The 21,679-nt window shown below is 52.6% G+C and overlaps 1 protein-coding gene across 1 annotated transcript in view; it reads right to left on the bottom strand.

Annotated features, from left to right (window-relative positions):
- The window catches only part of FLVCR2 (FLVCR choline and putative heme transporter 2), a 32,438-nt gene that overhangs the window by 1,763 nt on the left and 8,996 nt on the right, over nt 1-21,679 (bottom strand). Inside the window, exons 2-9 of the mRNA XM_007530148.3 lie at nt 16,259-16,400; nt 14,010-14,150; nt 8,113-8,180; nt 7,036-7,139; nt 2,989-3,099; nt 2,071-2,176; nt 1,868-1,979; nt 1,218-1,273 (exon numbers count right to left, since the gene is read on the bottom strand). Of these exons, the coding sequence (XP_007530210.1) occupies nt 1,218-1,273; nt 1,868-1,979; nt 2,071-2,176; nt 2,989-3,099; nt 7,036-7,139; nt 8,113-8,180; nt 14,010-14,150; nt 16,259-16,400 (840 nt within the window). The remainder of the gene's footprint in view (nt 1-1,217; nt 1,274-1,867; nt 1,980-2,070; nt 2,177-2,988; nt 3,100-7,035; nt 7,140-8,112; nt 8,181-14,009; nt 14,151-16,258; nt 16,401-21,679) is intronic.

Genomic DNA, 21,679 nt, shown 5'->3' with positions numbered 1-21,679 from the left:
CTTCCATGCGTGAGGCTCTGAGGCCCCAGGTTCCATCCCCAGCACCATCAGCCAGAACTGAGCAGGGTTCTGGGCTCTGTCTTTCTCTCTCTCTCTCTCTCTCTCTCTCTCAGAATAAAATAAGTAAAAAGGGGGCCGGGTGGTGGCACACCAGCTTGAGTGCATGTAGCACAAAATGCAAGGATGCTCCCAAGGGTCCCGGTTCAAGCTCCCAGCTCACACCTGCAGAGGGAAAGCTTAACGAGCGGTGAAGCAGGTCTGCAGGTGTCTATCTTTCTCTCCCCCTCCTTGAGTCTCAATTTCTCTCTGTCCTATCCAACAACAATAAGGGCAACAAAATGGAAAAAATGGCAGTGGATTCACAGTACAGGCACCGAGCCACAGCGATAACTGTGGAGGCAAAAAGAAGAGAGAGAGAGAGACTTGCAGCACTGCTCCATCGCTTATGAACCCCCCCCCCCGTGGGAACCTGGGGTTGGAGCCTGGGTCTGCGTGCACGGCAGTGTGTACATTGCGGGGTCCACCACCGCCCACCCCCGGTTTGGTTTTGAAACAAACACAGGTGAACATAGAGCTGTGTGTCCTGGAATTCTTGCCTGAGCTGTAAGCAAGAACTCAGCAGGCTGTCTCTCTCCGGGCCGTGTGCCTTGGGCTGGGTTCCCACACTCAGTGCTTCCCCGCTTCGCCCTCACTTCAACAATGGTTTCTTCACTGCTTTGTGTGACTGATCTCTAGCTCACTGTGCAGAGCCGGGAGAACTGGCTCAGTACAGATCACACTCTGTCCCACTCAAGTACGTGGGTTCAAGCCCTGGCACCACACGGAAAGATCGTGGATGATGACGCCAGGGGAAGCTCTATGAACAGTGGAGCTCTGCCACAGTATTTCGCTGTCTCTCGCTCTCTCTGAAAAAGTAAATAAAGAAAAAGGAAAAGAGACATCTCACTTTCACTCAGATCTGAAACAAAGCCTCACAACCCAGGCAGACTGTTTCCCTGCTCGGCTAGTCCGAGGATGCTCCCTGCTGGTCTAGACCACAGTCCAAGGCCTGCCCTGACCCCCTCCCCTCTGCTCCCTAGCCCCGAACCACCGTCCTCAAGGCCTCACCTACAGGCTGTCCCATAGCCAGCACAGCCCTGGGTGCCCCGGCCCCACCCACTCGGGTGCCACGCCCTGGGCACAGCGGGGGCGTGGAGCTGCCAAGTTGATGCACTCACGTTCTCCAGAGTCTCCTGGTTGGCTCTCTGCCTCCGGAGGTCGGCCTTGATGAAGGCTGGGGGGTGGGGGGAGGACAGGCAGCAGTCAGCACAGCCGGTGGCTCGCTCCCTCCAAGGGGTGGGGTGCCCTCAAGGTCCTGAGGGTCACAGGGACCCCTAGAACACTACGGGCAGTCAGAGAGCTGGGGACACTGGCAGGTCACACTGCCAGGCCCATCCCACGCACCTGCCCAGGGTCACGGGGTCAGGTTCACGCACCTGCCCAGGGTCACAGGGTAAGGTTCACACACCTGCCCAGGGTCAGAGGGTCAGGCCCATGCATCTGCCCAGGGTCACAGGGTCAGGTTCACACACCTGCCCAGGGTCACAGGGTCAGGCCCATGCATCTGCCCAGGGTCACAGGGTCAGGTTCACACACCTGCCCAGGGTCACAGGGTCAGGCCCATGCACCTGCCCAGGGTCAGACAGCTGTGGACATCCAGCCAGAGACCTCTGGCTTCAAAGCCGACTCTCAATCATCAGAACATGCCACTACCTGAGGCATGCCCTAGCCAGCCCTCTGCCCCTCTCCCTTGAGTACAATCAGTGGAGACCCCACGGACCCCAGCTGCCAGCCCCTGCACTCAGCAGCGACCCCAGCCCCGACTCACCCGTAAGGGCAGCCCCCAGAGTGAGGAACACGCACAGAAAGATGTTCCCAGCTCTGGTGTCGTACTCATCCATGATCTGGCCCTGGGAGATGGTGAAGATGATCCCAAACACCTTCAGGGCACAGAGAAGACAGGAGTTGGGGGCGGGGTGTCGCACAGGGAGGTGGGGGCAGGGCAGCCGGTGGGTGGGGGCTGGGGCTCACCTGAGCGGACACGTTGAGCAGGCCTGAGGACATGCCTTCGGACTCGGGGTACGTCAACTCCACCGCAAACTCAAAGCCCAGCGGGAGGTAGCCAGTCATGAAAAAGCTGAGGGCCGCAGAGACAAGGTGACAGAAATGTCCAGAACTTAAAAGGGGAGAGGGCAGCACTCCCCTGCAATTCCCACTGATTCAGACCTTCCAGACCTTCCAGGCCCCGGAACTCAGGCCACCCCACCCCACCCCCCACCCTCAAGAACAGAGAGAAGCATGGGAGCCAGAGGAGACTCGGAGACAGGTCCCAGGAGGGCACGGGCTGACAGGGGACCCCCAGCTATACTGAACACACTGCCAGCTGTCTCTGGGGCTTGGAGAAAAGAGTTCAGGGTTCCTGCTCCCGGTTGACAGTCACCAGCTGACTAGATCAGAACATCCGTCTGTCTGTCTTGTGCACTCAGGTTCTCCCCGCAGGAAAAGCTTCAGGGTGTGCTGCTAGGCAGAGACCTCTGAGTGAGGAAGGCAGTCACCCACCGCCCGCAGGCCTCAGCGCCTCACACCTGCACCCTGCTCCTTGCCGCCTCCACACCTTTCCTCCCTGGAACCTTCCAGCAACTCTGTGGAACAGGCCCTTCCAACTGTTACTTACACCTGAGGCTTGAGAGGCTGAAGTGATGCCAGGACCCACCCTGTGAGGTTTTGGTGAGCCCATGTTGTCTCAGAAAGAGCTAAGACCCTAAGCCTCTGCTACCCCCTCACCTGCAGGCCTGTGATGTTACGCCACACCCCTGTAGCCACAGCGAGGGCACTGGAAGTGATTCAAGTGACCTGACGGCGGTGTGTGACGCAGCGGCCCAGGGTCCCTCCCACCCCCGAGAACCATGGACAAGGCTTTCCAGCTCCCCAGGTTTGGAGGCAACTCACCCCATCGCACCTGCGGTGATGAACACGACCCACAGGTGTCCCAGGCTCAAGGTCAGTGTGTACACCACCATGCCCACCAGCGTCATGACGTAGACCACCAGGGTGGTCTCCCTACAACACAGGACACACTTCTGACTTCACTGGGCCGTCCATGTAGCGTCCTTCCATTATTCTGTCTGTCCACTGTCCCTTAACCCACCTGCCCATCCACCCGTTCACCCGTCCATGTCGACATCCATGTATCCACCCGCCCATTCATCCACTCATCGTGTCTTTATTCATCCTTCCGTCACTGCATCTGTCCACCCATCTGTCTGCCTATGTCCTTACATCCACCCACCCATTCATCTCCTGCCTGAGGTTCTGAGCTCCCAGGTTCAGTCCCCAGGACCTCCATAAGCCAGAGCTGAGTAGTGCTCTGGGGTCTCGGTCTCTCCCTCTCTCTCTCTCTCTCCCTCCCTCCATCTCTCTCTTTCTCATTAAAATAAAACTTGGGGGGGGGCAGGCATTGGTGCACCTGGTTGCCATGCATAAGGATCCAGGTTCAAGCCCCCAGTCCCCACCTGCAAAGGGGAAGCTTCATGAGTACTGGAGCAGAGATCTCGGCCGGCGTCTCTCTCTCTCAATCTCTCCCTCCCTCTGTCTCTGCTCCTCTTCACTCCCAATTTCTCAACTGTCCAATCAATTAAAAATAAAGTTAAAAGGTAAAAAGATCAGTGACAAAAAATAAAATATTAGGGCTGCAGAGACAACATAGCAGTTCTGCAAGACTCTCCTGCCTGAGTGAGGCTCTGAGGTCCCAGGTTCAATCTCCAGCACCACCAGCAGCCAGAGCTGAGCAGGGCTCCGGTTACAGACACACATGCACAGACACACACACTCAGACTGAAAACAGTTAAGTCACTGGCCCCAAGCCAGTCAGCTCAGCCTTGAGGCCTGGGCTTCTGCAGCCTGCAGAACGGTGACACTCTGGTGGCATCTTACAGCAAAGAGAAAGTTCCAGGCCAGTCTCTGAAGGACGCCCCCCCCCCCCCCACACACACACACAGAGTCCACCAGCCCTGGTGTTCAGAGCAGTCCTGAGGGGGGAGTGGCTTCCTTCCTGCGCCCTGCTCCCTGCAGTGCTGCCCACCTGCACAAAGCAGTTCCAGGGCCGGCCACCTCTCTGCCCTTCCCCCCTACACCCCTACACTCATGGGCTCCAGAACTTTCTTTTGTCCCATTTGTTTCATCAGAGCTCTCTGTAAACAGCTGAGCGCTTAGACAAACCGTCTGGTGTGCACTCTGAGCCTGGAATAAAACTCTTGACCACACAGTTCTCAAACTGGACGTCAGTGGGGGATGAGGGGGGACTGGGCGCAGACGACCCAGCCACAGGGCGCCATGCCCTCCGCTGTACTTATTTTAGACAGAGTCACGGACAGAGAAACCACAGAACAGAAGCTTCCTTCAGTGCAGTGAGGGCTGAGCTCACTTGCACTCCCCACCCCACCCCCTGTCTCTATTCCACTTCACTCCTGATTTCTCAGTTGTCCAATCAAATAAAAATAAAGTTAAAGGATGTCAGACAGTAGTGCAGCAGGTTAAGCGCACATGGTGCGAAGCACAGGGACCAGTGTAAGGATCCCGGTAAAGTCTCCCAGCTCTCCACCTGCAGAGGAGTCGCTTCAAAGGAAGTGAAGCAGGTCTCTCCCCCTCTCTCCATTTCTCTGTCCTATCCAACAACGATGACATCAATAACAACAATAATAATAACTACAACAATTTTAAAAGGTAAAAAAGTAAAAAGATTAGTGAAAAAATAAACTATTAGGGCTGCAGAGACAACATAGCAGTTCTGCACACAAACTTTCTGGTCTGAGGCTCTGAGGTCCCAGGTTCAATCTCCAGCACCACAGCAGCCCTAGCTGATCAGGGCTCCGGTTACACACACACACACACACACACACACACACACACACACGCACACACGCACACACGCACACACACAGGGTTGTCCGTTGCACTTCCTCTGAAGCATCTGCTGCCCACACCCCAGCCCAGCCAACATTCCAGCCCCTCCCTTCACTTCTCTGAGAAGAAGGGCCACTGCTGTCTGCTGGCTGGGTGTGGCCAGGCCTCACTGCTGTCATGTCTGGCCACAGCAAGCAGGGGACAGGGGCAGGGGCCGGGCAGTGACCAGCCGGCAGCCAGGCCTGGCCAGCAGTCAGGAGATCGGGAGTGGCCTCCAGGGCCACCAAAGCCGGATCCCCAGGACTCACAGAAATCAGCCCGCGGCCCAGAACAGGCTGCACTGTGTCCCCTGCAGGCCCCGAGGCCCTGGTGAAGCTGCCAAGGTGCTGCCGGTCTGGAGCGACACACAGGGCCTGTGGCTGCCCTGCCCAAAGGCTCTGCTGAAGGACCGACCATGTCCCAGATCTTTCTCCCCAAGGCTGACCACCAGCAGGAGGCACCCAGCCTGGTTTGTACCCATGAAGGCGACCATACTGAATGGACATGTGTGAGGGTGGGACAGGAATATGCAGGAATATGCATTTTTTAAAAACCTTTCCTTTTAGATTATTTTTCATTAGTGACAGAGACAGAAAAAAGACACTGACCAGAGCCCCCTGCTCAGCTCTGAATGATGCTGATGCAAGGGATGGAACTGGGGGCCTCAGAGCCTCAGGCAGGAGAGTCTTAAAAAGATTATGTGACCAAGGGAGTCGGGCGGTAGGGCAGATGGTTAAGTACAGGTGGTGTGAAGCGCAAGGACTGGAGTAAGGCTCCCCGTTCCAGCCCCCGGCTCCCCACCTACAGGAGAGTCGCTTCACAAGCGGTGAAGCAGATCTGCAGGTGTCTGTCTTTCTCTCCCCCTCTCTGTCTTCCCCTCCTCTCTCCATTTCTCTCTGTCCTATCCAACGACGACATCAATAACAACAATAAAACAAAAAGGGCAACAAAAGGGAGTAAATAATAAAAATTAAAATTTTAAAAAGACAGCATGACCATTACACTATCACCCCCAAACCTATATATTTTTTCTTCCTTAAATGGATTCATTTATATTTTTTCTTGAAAGACAGAGACACAAAGAGAAAGATAACAGAGCCGTACTCAGCTCTGGTTGATGGTGGTGCTGGAAATAGAACCCAGGACCATAGGACCTCTTTAGTAAATAAATAAAGGTTAAAAGGAAAGGAAGGAAGGAAGGAAGGAAGGGAGGAAGGGAGGAAGGAAGGGAGGGAGGGGAAGGAGAAAGATGAGGCTAGGGAGACAGCATGATGGTTCTGCAAAAGACTTTCCCTCCTGAGGCTCTGGTCTCTTTCTGTGTGTCTTTTTTTCTCTGTATCTCTCTCAATAAAAAATACAGTACGTGAATAGCCACACGTGGTTGATTGCACAAGTTGTCATGCACAAGGACCCTAGTGTAAGCCCCCAGTTCCCACCTGCTGGGAGAAGCCTCATGAGTGGCGTAGCAGGACTTCAGCTGTGTCTCTTTCCCTCTCCCTTTCCAATCCCCCTTGATCTCTCTCTCTCTCTCTCTCTCTCTCTCTCTCTCTATGCAATAATGTATATACCAGAGCACTGCTCAACTCTGACTAATGGTGGTACAAGGGACTGAACCTGGGACTTTGGAACCTCAGGCATGAGAGTCTCTTTATATACCATTATGCTATCTACCCTGCCCAATAAAATAATTTTTTAAAAAATAAGTAAATAAAACAATAAAAATTGTTTATTTATTTATTTACTGGATAAAGACAGAGAAATTGAGAAGGGAGAAATAGAGAGGGAGAAAGACAGAGAGACGCCCGCATCCCTGCTTCACCACCTGAAAACCTTCCCCCCTGCGGGTGGGGATGAGAAGCTTGAACCTGGGTCCTTATGCACTGTGATGTGTGTGCTTAACCACATGCACCACTGCCTGGGCCCTAAGACAGTTTTTAAAGTGGACTACCCACTCCAAATGTCCCACTCACAGCTCTGGAGCCAGTTTGGCTGACAAAGGGTCATTTTTAAACACAGGTCCCGAAGCCCGATTCCCCTGGGGAGTGAGTTACTTACTTGTAGGTTTTGGTCTTGTCTAGCCAGATGCCTGAGATCATGGCGCCCACCATGCCCGCGATGACAATGGTCAGGCCGATCCTGCCCGCATTCACCTCTTCCCCCTGGAGAGACCACGGCCCCGTGAGCACTGGGCACAGCAGTCAGTCCTCAGGCAGCCGGTCGGGAGCACCCATGGGGAGGGAAGGACACATTCCCAGCTCCAGATCTCTGTGCACGGTACTCCCAGGCCTGACCCTGAGACACTGCAGGTGTGTGTGTGTGTGTGTGTGTGTGTGTGTGTGTGTGTGTGAGTGACACAACCACTTGTTTTGACAGGCACCACACTGAATACTTTTGAAAACGAAGGGACAGGCAGTGGCAGTGTTAAACATACATATCTTGATGTAGAGGGATCTGGGTTTGAACCCATAGTCCCCACCTGCGGGGGGTGGGGGGGAGAGGTTTCACATGGTAGCAAAGAGTATTAAACACACGTGGCGCGAAGCGCAAGGACCGGCGTAAGGATCCCGGTTCGAGCCCCCGGCTCCCCACCTACAGGGGAGTCACTTCACAGGCGGTGAAGCAGGTCTGCAGGTGTCTGTCTTTCTCTCCCCCTCTCTGTCTTCCCCTCCTCTCTCCATTTCTCTCTGTCCTATCCAACAACAACAACAATAACTACAGCAACAATAGAAAACAACAAGGGCAACAAAAAGGAAGAAATAAATAAAATTTAAATTTTAAAAAGTAAGTCCATTTAAGGAATGTGATTTATTAACTCATCGTACTCATAATAGATCATAAAAGCCGGGGAGCACGGCATCAGGCCTTGCAGTGGTGTGAGGCTCAGCACGGCCCCAGAGCCCTGGTGCTGTCACAAGGCTGTGTTCCACTGTCCTCCACTGTCCCCACTGACCCTGGGGGTGGCCGGCTCCTGGCCCTTGCAGGAAAGACAGTGGCACTCGGGGAGCTGTCCGCACAGGTTCTACTCACCCCAGGAGTTGGGGCTGAGTCCTGCCGCACCCCACAGCCAACCCCCATTTGGAGGGATAGCAGAGGCCCCAACCCTCCCTCCCCCATCCGGCCCTGCTCCCTCACCGGGTAGTGAGCCATGACCATGCGGTTGAGCAGGGTTGACAGGGCGTAGAAGGCGCCGGCGTTCAGACCTGTTGGCGGGAGGAGGCAAGCGGCAATAAGGTGCCCTCCGGGGGGCTCCCACCCTGCAGCTAGCGGTGTGTGTGTGTGGGGGGGGGGTCGAACCCAGTGCCGGCCCTGGGGAAGCAGCACCCGGGAAGCCTGCAGTGACGCTGAGGCCTTTCTGCGAAACTGTCTCAGGACAACCTGAACCATCAATCAGCCAGCCTCTGCTGATCCACATGCCAGCCCCCAGACACCCAGACACGGAATCTGGAGACATCACTCACTGGGCTAGGGGGCCTGCCTTGCCATGTACGTGGCCCAGGTACCAGCCCTGGCATCACACGGGAGGGGTTATGCCACCTGTGAAGCATTAGTGCCCTGATGTCTCTCTCTCTCTCTCTCTTCCCCCAACTGTCTAAATGAAAGAAATGACTCAAAGTAGTGAAATCACACACATGCAAGACTCAGAAACAGAGACAGAGACAGAGACAGAGACAGAGGCAGAGGCAGAGACAGAGGCCGGGGGAGGTCAGATGATGCGGCACCCACTGAGGGCTTTTCAGTTTTAACAGGCACAAGGTGTTAGCTGCATCAGAGGCACCAGCCTTTCCAGAAGCTTCTCTCACACCCCCAGGGAACCACTCAAGGGCAGGCAGGGAGAATGACCCCCCCACACACTCCCTGCAGGAGCCGCTGCCATCTGTGAAGACCCCAAGACCCCAGAGGCTCAACTCCCAGCCCCCGGGAGCAGGGAACAGGCCAGCGAGAGGACTCACACCTCACCCACCTCAGGAAGCGGTTCTCTGCCCACAGGGACCAGCCCCAGTGCAGCTGCAACCTTCTTATCACAGGAGGACATTCCGATCACAGTTCTGGATCAGCTCCCGGGAGTGGGTGCAGAGGGAAAGCCAGATCCTCACGCGAGGAGGAGAGGCCAACCCCCTCAGCCCGCTCCCCCCAGCCACACAGCACTATGTAGCCCTGCTGAAGTTGGCACTCCCTTGCCTAACTTCTCTCATGACAGACAGACAGAGCTCCTTCAAGCCCTCAGCCAGGTCTCTCACCTCTGCCAGGGCCACGTGTGTGATGGGGCTGTCACCTTCTCAGGCAGGAGACAGTTCCTGGGGGCCTTCTGCCACCTAGATCCTGCACGTCACCCACACATGACAGCGCAAGGCCTTCTCGGGTCTCCAGACCCACTTCCAGAGCTCACAGAATTTCAGGGGACTCTGTCCTCTGCAGACACTAGTCCCAGCCTCCAGATTTTCCCTTGAGCATCTGGGCAAGATGGGGGGTTTGCTCTGTTTGGCCTAAGTGGGTGTTTCGGCCTTGGTGTCAGAGCCGTTCTGATTATGTTCAACAAATGCCCTGGGAGTCGAATTGTGGCCCTCACATCATGCCAGAGGAAGCCAGGCTTGTGAATGGGGTTCCCCAGGGACCTGCCAAGTAGGTCAGACAGTGTCCCAGGAATGGGGGTTGGGGAGCCCCTGGACTGTCCCGCCCCCTCCAGTGGTGACAAGGTTAGCAAGTCTAGGCTGCTGATGTGTTAAGTCCCAGGATGTTAGGGTTTCCAGGGAGTGCGGGCAGGGGTGTGGGACTGGAGGGCTCAAACACACGCACCCCCCCCCCCGTCTCTGTCTCTCTCTCTCTCTGGGTCTGGCTGCTGCAATCCCTTCCTTCAGCTGTGGCCACACCAAGCCTGCCGCTATGCTCTTACTGCTTTGTGGAGAAGCCAGCATTCCAGACCACTTCAGAAAGTGTGGCCTTGTTATCTTTTAACCAGAAGGAAAACACACCCCTATCCGTCCCTGCTGCCCCCTCCACCCCCCGTCAGATCAGAAGCCAAACTAGCTGGAGCCTTTGCCAGAGGGGAGCAGAGAAGGAGTCCCAGCTTCCTGTGCACAAAGGACCCCCCACCCTTGTTTCCTCTCCTGTGGGGGCCTAACCCTGCCACGCACAGCTTGCACCCTGCAGACCACCGCCTGGGCAGGCCGCGGGGCCTCCAAGCACCTGCAGGACTGTGCTTCTTTCTGGAACAGCACTTACTGAGCACCGCGAAGCATTCACATGCTCTGTGGTACTTTGCTCAGCGCTAGAAAGGAGGAAAGTTCTTGGACCCACAGCATCCTGCATCCTTAAGATGACCCAATGTCAGGGAGTTGAAAGCCACTTTACTGTACTCAAGGACCTGAGTTTGAGTCCCTAGTTCCCACCCGCAGGGGGGAAGCTTCACAGGCAATGAAGCAGGGCTGCAGGAATCTCTCTGTCTCTCCCTCTCCCCTCTCAGTTTTTCCCTGGCAGGAGTAACTCTGTCTTCAAGGCTTGGAGGAATGCAGAGAACTCAGAGGAAGGGCCTTCGAGACTGGACAGATGAGGGCACGAGAGCCCTCAGGCCACTGGCCAGTTTTTCCAGGTGAGAAGTCACCTTCCTTGGGGTTGCAAAACAGGTGCGGCCTTCTTACCTACAGCTTCAGCAGTGAAGGGCTTCTGTTTTGTTTTGTTTTGTTTTGTTTTTCATGGAGATAGAAGGTTTTCTGTTAAGCCCCTAAGAAAACCCCAGCAGTATCCCCAAGGAATGCAAGGATTGCTGCTCCAGCCCAAGGGGAAAGGCACTGGAGGGGGAAGAACTTACGTTCCAGTCCTCACTCGGCCACTTAAGCCGAGTGGTTTTCAAAAATATTAAAATACTTCATTAATTCATTTTAATGAAAGAGAGACCAGAATCTGGCTCAGCTCGGGCTCACAGTGGTGGCTAGGGGGTTGAACCTGGGACCTCAGAGCCTCAGGCAGGAAAGTCTTTTGCAAAACCACTGTGCTGTCTCCTATGTCCAGTAATATACTTTTTTAAAGAAAACTTATTAAATGAGAGAGACAGAGAAACAAGAGCCCTGCTCAGCTCTGGCTGGTGGTGGTACTGGGGATTGATTGAACCCGGGACCTCAGAGCCTCAAGTAGGAAAGTCTGTTTGCAGAACCACTGTGCTGTCTCCCCAGCAGCTGTGTGATCTTCAGCTAGTGGCTTAACCTCTCTGAAACTCAGCCTCTGCATTTGTCAAATGGGCTGATGGCAGGCTGTCCTTCACACAGGTGTGGCAGGGCTTAGAGAGCCATCAGTGGCAAGTCTTGTGACCTGCAAATGCCATTGTGCTGTGAGTGTAGAGGTCAGGAAGTGGCAGCCCACAACAGGCCCCAGCACGCTCATCCTGGCTTAGTTTATCTGATTATGAATGCGTATACACCCAGCCCGAGGGTTACTCGACCAGATGCAAGGCTACAGTGAGGCTATGCATCAGGAGACCATCTCCAATGGAATTGCCCTAGCTGGCGTTCATACAGTTATCTTTCTTTCTTTATTGGATAGAGACAGCCAGAATTCAAAGGTAAGAGAAAGATAGAGGGGACGAGACAGAGAGACAGCTGCAGCATTGCTTCACCACTCATAAAGCTTTCAAGCTCAGGGCCTTGAACACGTGCTGGGACCTGGGCCGTGGGGCCCCTGGTTAAGTGCAAATAGTATGAAGCACAAGGACCTGCATGAGAATCCAGGTTTGCAGCCCCGGCTCCCCACCTGCAGGGGGTCACTTCACAAGTAGTGAAGCAGGGCTGCAGATGTCTCCCTGTCTCTCTCCCTCTCCTGTCTCAATTTTTCTCTCCTGTCCCATAAAATGAAAAAAAACAAAAGGCTGCCAGGAGCAGAGGGTTCATAGTGTAGGCACTGAGCCCCAGCGATAGTCCTAGAGGAGAAAATAAAACACAGGAGCCGAGTGGTGGCGCACCTGGTTGAACACACATGCCACCATGCACAAGGACCCCGGTTCAAGCCCCCCAAGCCCCACTTGCAGGGAAAAGCTTTGTGAGTGGTAAAACAGTACTGACAAGGGTCTCTGTCCATCTGTCTCTCTCTATCTCCATCCCCACCTCCATCTCCCTCTACCCTCTTGATTTCTGGCTGTTTCTATCTAATAAATAAAGATAATTTAAAACAAAAAACAATACCAGAAAGTTGGCTGAGGGTAGATAGCATAACGGTTATGCAAAGAGACTCTCATGCCTGAGGCTCCGAAGCCCCAGGTTCAATCCCTGGCACCACCATAAGCCTGAGCTGAGCAGTGTTCTGGTTAAAAAATAAAAATTAAATTAAGTAAATAAATAAAACAGAAAGTTGTGGCCTTGGAGGTGACACAGTGGGCAGAGCCCTAGACTTAGAAGCATAAGGTCCCTGGTTCAAAACCGTGCATCCCATGTGCTAGAGTGATGATCTGTTTTCTCTCTCTCCTAAATAAGTAATTATTTAAAGAAATAGAAGCTGTTTCAGACAACTCTCCTGCAAAATCAGAAAAAAAAAACAAAACTCAATGAAACACAACTGGGATCTCTTCAGAAACTCACTAAGCCACAGAAACCAAGATGCTGGTGCTACTGTGTATGATTCCATCCTGACTTCATCAGTGAGCCCTGGAGCCCCCCTTCCAGATCCCTGCCCCACCAGGGAAAGACAGAAACAGGCTGGGAGTGTGGATACACCTGCCAACACCCATGTCCACTGGAGAAGTAATTACAGAAGCAATTACCTTCTACCTTCTGCTCCCCAAAAAGAAGTTTTGTTCCAGACTCCCAGAGGGGGAGAAGTATTAGGGGAGATGACCAGAGAGCTCTGAACTCTAATTCCATCAGGACACACACACAGAGAGAGAGAGAGAGAGAGAGAGGAAGAAAAAAAGGGAGGGACACTCAGAAGTAGTAGTAAGTGTAGGTGTGACTTAGGAAGAATGAAGGCAGGACCACAGAAAAAATGGACAAAAAATATAGACAGACAGACAGACAGACATAGAAATAATGTCAACCCTATCTGTGACCTTGGGAGAACCACTGCAGTTTCTGGTGGAGGGAATGGGGACACAGAACTCTGGGGGCGGGAACAGTGTGAAATTGTACCTGCTACCTTGTAATTTTATAAACCAATATTCAATCACTAATAAAAAATTTAATAATAAAAAGAAAGGAAAACTGTTTGAGGGGCCGGGCGATGGCACTCCCGGTTAAGTACACATATTACCAAGAGCAAAGACCTGGGTTTGAACCCCTGCACCCCACCTATGAAGAAGCTTCAGGAACAGTAAAGCAGGTCTGCAGGTGTCTCTCTTTCCCTCTCTATCTCCACCTCACCTGTCAATTTCTGTCTGTCTTAGCAAATAAAAATGTGGGAGGAAAAAAAAAAAAGGAAAAAACAGCTACCAGGAGCAGAGCAGTAATCCTAGTGGCAAAGAAGAAAAAGAAAGGAAAGAAAAGTTGAAAATCGGGAGTCGGGAGGTAGCACAGTGGGTTAAGAGCAGGTGGCACAAAACCCAAGGACCAGCGTAAGGATCCCGGTTCGAGCCCCCGGCTCCCCATCTGCAGGGAAGTCGCTTCACAGGCGGTGAAGCAGGTCTGCAGGGGTCTGTCTTTGCCCCCTCTCTGTCTTCCCCTCCTCTCTCCATTTCTCTCTGTCCTATCCAACAATGATGACATCAATCACAACAATAATCACAACAATAAAACAAGGGCAACAAAAAGGAAGAAAGAAAGAAAAGAAAAGAAAAGAGGAGAGGAGAGGAGAGGAGAGGAGAGGAGAGGAGAGGAGAGGAGAGGAGAGGAGAGGAGAGGAGAGGAGAGAAGTGTTCAGACATTTCAGGACAAGCACAGCGAGAGATTCCATCAGAGAGCAGCAGCACATGCGACACCTTATGGGGACAGAGAAGGTTCTAGCAGGTGAGCAGAGGTCTTGAATGATGACTTCAGTGCACATCTGGCAATGGGCCGAACAAGGGGGTGGGACCCCCAGGCCGCTGCCCACCCCCCGGCACCCGACGGTCTTACCATATGTGATGACCAGCAGCACAAAATTGATGTTTTTGAAGAGCCGCACGAAGGAGCTCAGGTAGGAAGAATCTATGGACGTCAAGGCGTAGCTGAGGGACTGGGCCCTGCTGGGGGGGTATTTCGGCTTCTCTTTGAAAACTGAAAGAGAGGAATGGGTCACACGCTCTGGAAGTTGCTTGTGGTTCAGGGACTTCTTTGCTTGCTTTTTCCTCCTTTCTTCCCTTGCTTTCTGTTCTCAACACCAATCCTCCATCTGTGGAGCTTCCCTTGGTGCTGGGATGATCCTGTGTGGTGCTCAGGGTCTCATGCATGCCAAGGTGGCAAGGTGGTCCCCGTCTGTTGATAACTTTTTTTAAAAAAAAATTTATTCCCTTTTGTTGCCCTTGTTTTATTGTTGTCATTATTGTTGTAGTTACTGATGTCATCATTGCTGGATAGGACAGACAGAAATGGAGAGAGGAGGGGAAGACAGAGAGGGGGAGAGAAAGACAGACACCTGCAGACCTGCTTCCCTGCCTGTGAAGCGACTCCCCTGCAGGTGGGGAGCCGGGGGCTGGAACTGGGACCCTTACGCCAGTCCTTGTGCTTGGCGCCACGTGCGCTTAACCCACTGCACCACCACCCGACTCTCTCTCTTTTTTTTTTTTTTAACTGGAGCCCTATTCAAATCTGGCTGATGCTGGTGCTAGGAATTGATCCTAGGACTATGTGCTTCAGGCATGAAAGTCTTTTTGCAGAACCATTATGCTGTCTCCCCAGCCCTGATGACTCTTTGTTAACGGCATCTAGAAGGCTCCAATCACTGGGCCTCCCGAGCAGTGCGAGGGACCAAGGGGGCGCTACATCTGCTAGAACACACGTCACCCTACATAAGAACCTGGGTTCAAGCCCGCAGTCCCCATCTGCAGGGGAAACTTCATTAAGAGGGAAGCAGAGCTGCAGGTGTCTCTCTCTCTCCTTCTGTTTCCCTCTCAATTTCTCTCTTTCTCTGTGCAGTAAGTAAAAACATAGCAGTGTTCCCAGACTTAACAAAGGGGCTCGCCCTCCTCAGCTAGAAAGACTTTAAGTCTGGGGATGGAGAAATAGCTCACCTGGACAGTGTTCTGCGTTGCCAGGTTCAAGCCTGGCCTCTGCCTCTTTTTTTTTTAACAGAGACAGAGAAATTGCAAGGGGAAGGGAAGATAGAGAGGGAGAGAGACAGAGAGACACCTGCAGTCCTGCTTCACCACTTGTGAAGCTTCCCCCCTGCAGGTGGGGACCAGGGACTTGAACTCAGGCCCTCGTGCACTACGATGTGTAAGCTCAACCAGGCATGCCATTGCCTGGTCCCTTCTTCTCCCCAAGATTAAACCACTGACATCACAGTCCATTCCCAACACGGCAGGGATAAGATGGCCACACCAACTGCTCTGTAACTTGGGTTTTGGGGTGTTTGGGGGTTGGGGCAGTGGGGGTCACCCGCTATTCTTTTACACAGAGCCTCCCCACCTCGGTTAAACAAACACTCTGTGGCCCTCTGCTCCCCAGGCGACAATCCAGGGCAGGTGACAGGTCACATCCAGGTAGAGGAAGCTCTGGAAATGAGCTTTCCCCTCGGGGAAGATCAAAGGGGCCCCCCCAGTCCGAAAATCCCCCAGCCCTGACTTCAGAGCCTGGCTCCTTCCTTCTCCTGAAACATCCCTGGCAGGCTGCCCAGAGAGGACGACCTCTCACCCACTGTGTGTCTGCCAGCCTCCTGCCTCCCCTCAGGGACAGTGAGGTGTGGAGGTGTGGAGGGCTAGGCAACCAGAACTCAGGTAAGGTTCTCTGCAGTGCTGTGATCTCTGCTTGGTAAGGAAGTGTCCACACGTGGCCGTGCCCTGCTCCCCAGAAGCTCGTCTGCACAGAGGCAGAGTGCCCCTCCACTACAAACCAGGACTGGCACACTCGAGTTGCAACTCTGAATACCTGTGGGGTGAACAGATCCCTTGAGGGTTGGGTGATGGCTGGCGCACCATATGTGAAGCGTCCCGCCCCCCCCCCCCGCAGGTGGGGGGTGTGTTTGGGGGAGAGGTGGTGCTTGAACCTGAGTCCTTGCGCATGGTGACATGTCTGTTCTGCCAGGTCACCCCTGCCTGTCCATGACATGCATTTATTTATAGAATGCCGCCTAACTCTGGCTGCTGGTGGCGCCCGGGACTGAACCGTCCCGACATTCTCTCCAGGCCCACGTTCCCGAGGGCCCCCGCCGGTCCCCGGGCCCTTACCGATGATGACCAGGAGGAAGAGCAGCGAGGCCACACCACCAATGATGTAGAACATGGTGCCGATGTGGTGGGCTAGCTGGTCGCGGTCCTTGATGTTGGGGACCAGCACAGGAGGGACCAAGAAGCCGATGGCAATTCCAAGCTAGGACAGACATGGACAGCTCATCAGTTACTAGTGGCAGGTACTCGCGAGGGAAACAGCATCCTGATTCTGCAGAGACTCTCCTGCCTGAGGCTCTGAGGTCCCAGGTTCAGTCCCCAGCACCTCCATCAGCCAGAGCTGAGCAGGGCTCTGGTTACAACAAAACAAACAAACAAAATCAGTCTTTTAGATGGCTGGCATTCGAGACTCCAAAGAAGAAATATGATCCCCAGGCTCTAATTCTTCTCTTAGATATATTTTTATAATTATATTTTAATATCTTTTTTTTTTTTTTTTTACCAGAGCCCTGCTCAGCTCTGGCTGGTGGTGGTACTGGGAATTGAACCTGGGGCCTCAGAGCCTCAAGCAGGAGAGTCTTAGCCTCATTCGTATGCTGTCTTCCCAGCCCTGTACATCTTTTTTATTATTACCACTTTATTGGTTATAGACAGAGAGAAACTGAGACGGAAGGAGCTAGGCAGAGATGGAGGGAGAGACATTCAGTGAAGCTTCCCCGCTACAGATGGGGACCAGGGCTTGAACCTGGGTCCTTAGGCATGGCAATGTGTGCACTCAACCAGATGTGCCATCACCTGTCTCCTAGGTAACTTTTTTAAAAAAAATATTCATTTAGGGAATTGGGTGGTAGCGCAGCGGGTTAAGCGCACGTGGCATAAAAGCGCAGGGACTGGCGTAAGGATCCAGGTTCGAGCCCCCAGCTCCCCACCTGCAGGGGAGTCGCTTCACAGGCGGTGAAGCAGGTCTGCAGGTGTCTGTCTTTCTCTCCCCCTCTCTATCTTCCCCTCCTCTCTCCATTTCTGTCCTATCCAGCAATGATGACATCAGTAGCTACAACAGTAATAACTACAACAATAAAAAAACAAGAGCAACAAAAAGGGAATAAATAAATAATTTTTTAAAAATCTTCATTTACTAACTAAAGAAAGAAAGAGGAATGGAGGGAGGGGGAGGAAGGGAGGGGGAGGAAGGGAGGGAGAAGAGAGCATCATTCTGGCACTTGCGGTGCAAGTTGAGCATTTTATCCACTGAATCACTTCTTGGGTTGCGTTTAGTTCTTTCTCTCCCTCCCTCCTTCCCTTCCTCCTTCTCTTTCTGTTTCTTTACCAGAGCACTGCTCAGCTCTGGCTTATGGTGGTGCAGGGGACTGAACCTGGGACTTCAGAGCCTCAGGTATGAGAGTCACTTTGCATAACCATTATGCTGTCTACCCCCACCTACTTCTCGTTCTTCTTAACACTTAAACAGGGACTATTTCTTTCTTCAAGACATCAGGGAACTCCTTTGATTGACAGCTCATGTACCTGTCTCCTCAAGAACCCTTTCAGTAATGTCTAGTGAGATAATTTTGGGGGGTGGCTGAACGTACATGTCACAATGTACGAGGACCTGGGTTCAAGCCTCCAGTCCCCACCTGCAGGGGGGCGGAAGCTTCGAGTGGTGCAGCAGGTCTGCAGGAGTCTTTCTCTCTCCTCTGTAGGAGTCTCTCTCTCTCCTTCTCCACCTCCCATCCTCTACCAACTTTTGTCTCTCCAATAAAGATAATAAAGAAGTTGCATGTAGCTAGTGTCCTCAGGGCAGGTTGGCTCTTTTTTCTAGAAGCAAAGCAGTGAAGAATAGCTCCCGCCCATCCACCTCTATAGTGGACTAAACCAGTGCTGGGTTGCTTGTTTGTTTATTTTCTTGTGCCACTTATATTGATTTCACTGGATATATTCACCTGGACTCAAGAGACCGGCTAGGAGGGAGGACAAGATTCCTGGCTAGGAGCCCCAACTGGCAGAATTCAGTAGAGGCTGAAAGTTTAAATACATTGTGAATGACTTAAGAGATAAAGACAGAGAGGCAGAGAGAGACGCCATAGCACTGAAGTTTTCTGGCTTTTCCTGAGCACCTACTATGTGCTGGTAATCTGCAGACCTGGCCTCTGTGTGTATGTATGTGTATATGTATATATATATATATATAATTTTCCCTTTTGTTGCCTTTGTTGTTTTTTATTGTTGTTATAGTTATTATTGATGTCATCATTAACTCTCATTAAAAAAAAAGTTAAAAAAATACTGGGTTTGGGAGACAGCACAGTGGTTCTGCAAAAAGTCTCACCTGAGGCTCTGAGGTCCCAGGTTAAATCCCCAGCACCACCATCAGCCAGAGCTAGGCAGGGCTCTGGGCTCTCTCTTGCTTCTCCTCTCTCTCTCTCTCTCTCTCTCTCTCTCTCTCTGCATGTTTCTTTCTGGGTCTCTCATTAAAGTGAAATTTAAGAAACAGAGCTGGAGAGGAAGCCACACGGCTCCATTCCAGCCTCTCGACTTCCCCTTTCCGGAAGTTCAAAGGTGACGCCCCAGTCTGGAGGCTGTGTAGGCGGTCGCCAACGCTTGCAGGGCCAAAGTCACAGTGCAGCAGCCAGGGAGGCAGTGCAGTGGGCAGAGCTTGGGACTCTCAAGCATGAGGTCCTGAGTTCAAGACCCTGTTAACCTCCTCTCCTTCTTCCTGAAACTCCCAGGCATGTCCCCCTACCATCCCCACCCGCCCCAATTACATGCATTCCCTTGCCTTTTGCCTTCCTCTTTCTTTCTTTCTTTCTTTCTTTCTTTCTTTCTTTCTTTCTTTCTTTCTTTCCTTTCATTCTCCTTTCCTTTTTTTTTTTTTTTTTTTTAACCAGAGTACTGCTCGGCTCTGGCTTATGGTGGTGCAGGGGATTGAACCTGAGACTTTCAGAATCTCAGTTACGAGAGTCTCTTTGCATCACCATTATGCTATGTACTCCCTGCTTTGTCCTTTTTCTTCTCTCTGGCACCTCTGGGGTCTCACACATGAGGACAGGCACTGGCCACAGCTGGATGTGGCCACCATCAGGGCACAGAGTGGCCCCCTCCCACCCACCTGCTGGGAGCATCCCAAGCTCCCCTGGGAGGAAGGTCCCACAGTGTGAGGTCTCCAGGCTCAGCTTCACCACCTGCTTTCTGGGGCCAGAAGAGCAGCAGAGAGTGATACACTTGCCACAGCACTGTCCCAGCTGCAGCTCAGCACTCCTCCCACAGTCTCTCTCTCTCTCTCTCAAGTTCAATGTTTTATGTGCTTTTTGACTCCCGGTAGCCACTTCTACCACTTTTTCTTTTTTTTCTATTTTTTTAAAAATATTTATTTTATTTATTTATTTATTCCCTTTTGTTGCCCTTGTTGTTTTGTTGTTGTAGTTATTATTGTTGTCATCGTTGTTGGAAAGGACAGAGGGAAATGGAGAGAGGAGGGGAAGACAGAGAAGGGGAGAGAAAGACAGACACCTGCAGGTGGGGAGCCAGGGGGCTTTAACTGGCATCCTTACGCCAGTCCTTGTGCTTTGCGCCACCTGCGTTTAACCCGCTGTGCTACAGCCTGACTCCCTTCTTTCTATTTTTTAACTTAACAGGACAGAGAGAAATTCAGAGGAGAAAGGGAGAAAGAGGAGCTGGGGTGGTGGCGCACCTGGTTAAGCTCACGTTACAGTGTGCAAGGACCCGGGTTCGAGCCTCCAGTCTCTACCTGCAGAGGGAAAGCTTTGCGAGTGGTGAAGCAGGGCTGCAGGTCTCTCTCTCTCTCTCTCCCTCTCTCCCTTCCCCTCTCAACTTCTGACTGTCTTTATCCAGCAAATAAAGATAGTAAAAAAAATTTTAAAGAAAGGGAAAAAGTGGGACACCTGCAAACCTGCTTCACCACTTGTGTAGTCCTACAGGTGGGGAGTGGGGGCTCGAACCCTCATCCTTGCAGATGGCGATCCATCACTTAAGCCGGTACCACCGCCTGACCCCCACAGTCTCTAATTTAAAGTGAAGAAAAAAGGGGCCAGGTGGTGGTGCACAGACATCACCAAGCGCAAGGACCCAGGTTCAAATCCCCACTCCCCACCTGCAGGGGGGAAGGTGACACAAGGCTACAGGTGTCCCTCTCCCTCTCATTCTCCCTCCCACCCCTGTCTCTATCAGAAAGCAAAATGAAAATACAGATAAGGCAGAGGAGAGCCTCATTCTGGAAGCTTCCCCGAGGTCGTCACAGCCGCTGATAACAGCGACCTTCAGTTCGGCCAGGCTATGCAGGACAGGCTGCGCTCTGTTGGACAGAACACTGGGGCCATTCAAGCAGAAGGCAGGCGCCAGTACCTACTGGGCAGCTCCTGCCCTCTGAGCAGCGTGTATGGGTCCATTTTTCAAGGATGGGTCTATTCAGTCCCCTCAAGCTGGTACTGTTGCTTCTGGTTTTCTTGAATTTTTTTTAAATGTTTTTATCACTTATTGGATAGCGACGGAGAATTTGGGAAAGGAAAGGGGGATAGAGAGGGAGAGAGAGTGACACCTGCAGCCCTGCTTCACCACTCAAGAGGCTTCCCCTCCTGCAGGTGGGGACTGGGGACTCAAACCCAGGTCCCTGCACATGGTAATGTGTGCGCTCAGCTGAGTGCCCGCGGCCAGGCCCCATACCTCTGGTCAGGTCACCAAGCTTCTCAGCTCTCTGGTAAACCTTAATCCTGACCCTGTCACGGAGGGCTTAGCTGTTCACGTGTGTCTAAGTGACATGGTGACAGCCCAGAGTCACAGCTCCTGGGACGCCCTACTATCTCAGCTGAGGGCATCTTTGACAGCACAGGGACAGCACCAGGGGTGGGATGCAGGCCTCGGGTGTCCGAGTCCTTAACCCCATCCCAAGACACCGGCAGGTCTCGCCAAGTCTGTTCCCAACGCTCAGTGGCCAGCCCAGGGTGCCAGAAGACAGACACAGGTGCTTTGTGTCAGCTGTGACACAGCCACTCCTCAAAATAGTCCCTGTGTGGGAGAAGATCTTTACATGCCACACCTCAGATGAAAGGCCACCAAATATAGAAAGAGCTGCATTGAGTTGCAGACACTACCGTGACGCCAACCTGACGTCCTGGACAGACGACCTCACCAGTGTGTCCTGGAAACCCCCCCCCCCCCAGAGCCCTGCCCCACTGTGGAAAGATCTAAACAGGCTGGGGGTGTGGATCTGCCTGCCCATGTCTATGTCCAGTGGAGAAGCAATGACAGAAGCCACAACTCCCACCTTCTGCTCCCCATAAAGATCTTTGGTCCAGACTCCCAGAGGGATAAAGAACAGGAAAACTTCCAATGGAGGGGATGGGACATGGAACTCTGGTGGTAAGAACTGCATGGAATTGTACCCCTGTTATGTTACAATCTTGTTAATTATTATTCAATCACTAATAAAAATTATTATATAAAGATATCTAATTATCATACAGTATA

The sequence above is a fragment of the Erinaceus europaeus genome, chromosome 22 (genome assembly GCF_950295315.1).
Source record: "Erinaceus europaeus chromosome 22, mEriEur2.1, whole genome shotgun sequence".
Taxonomy (NCBI): Eukaryota; Metazoa; Chordata; class Mammalia; order Eulipotyphla; family Erinaceidae; genus Erinaceus; species Erinaceus europaeus.
This window is presented reverse-complemented; position numbering and strand designations above follow the sequence as displayed.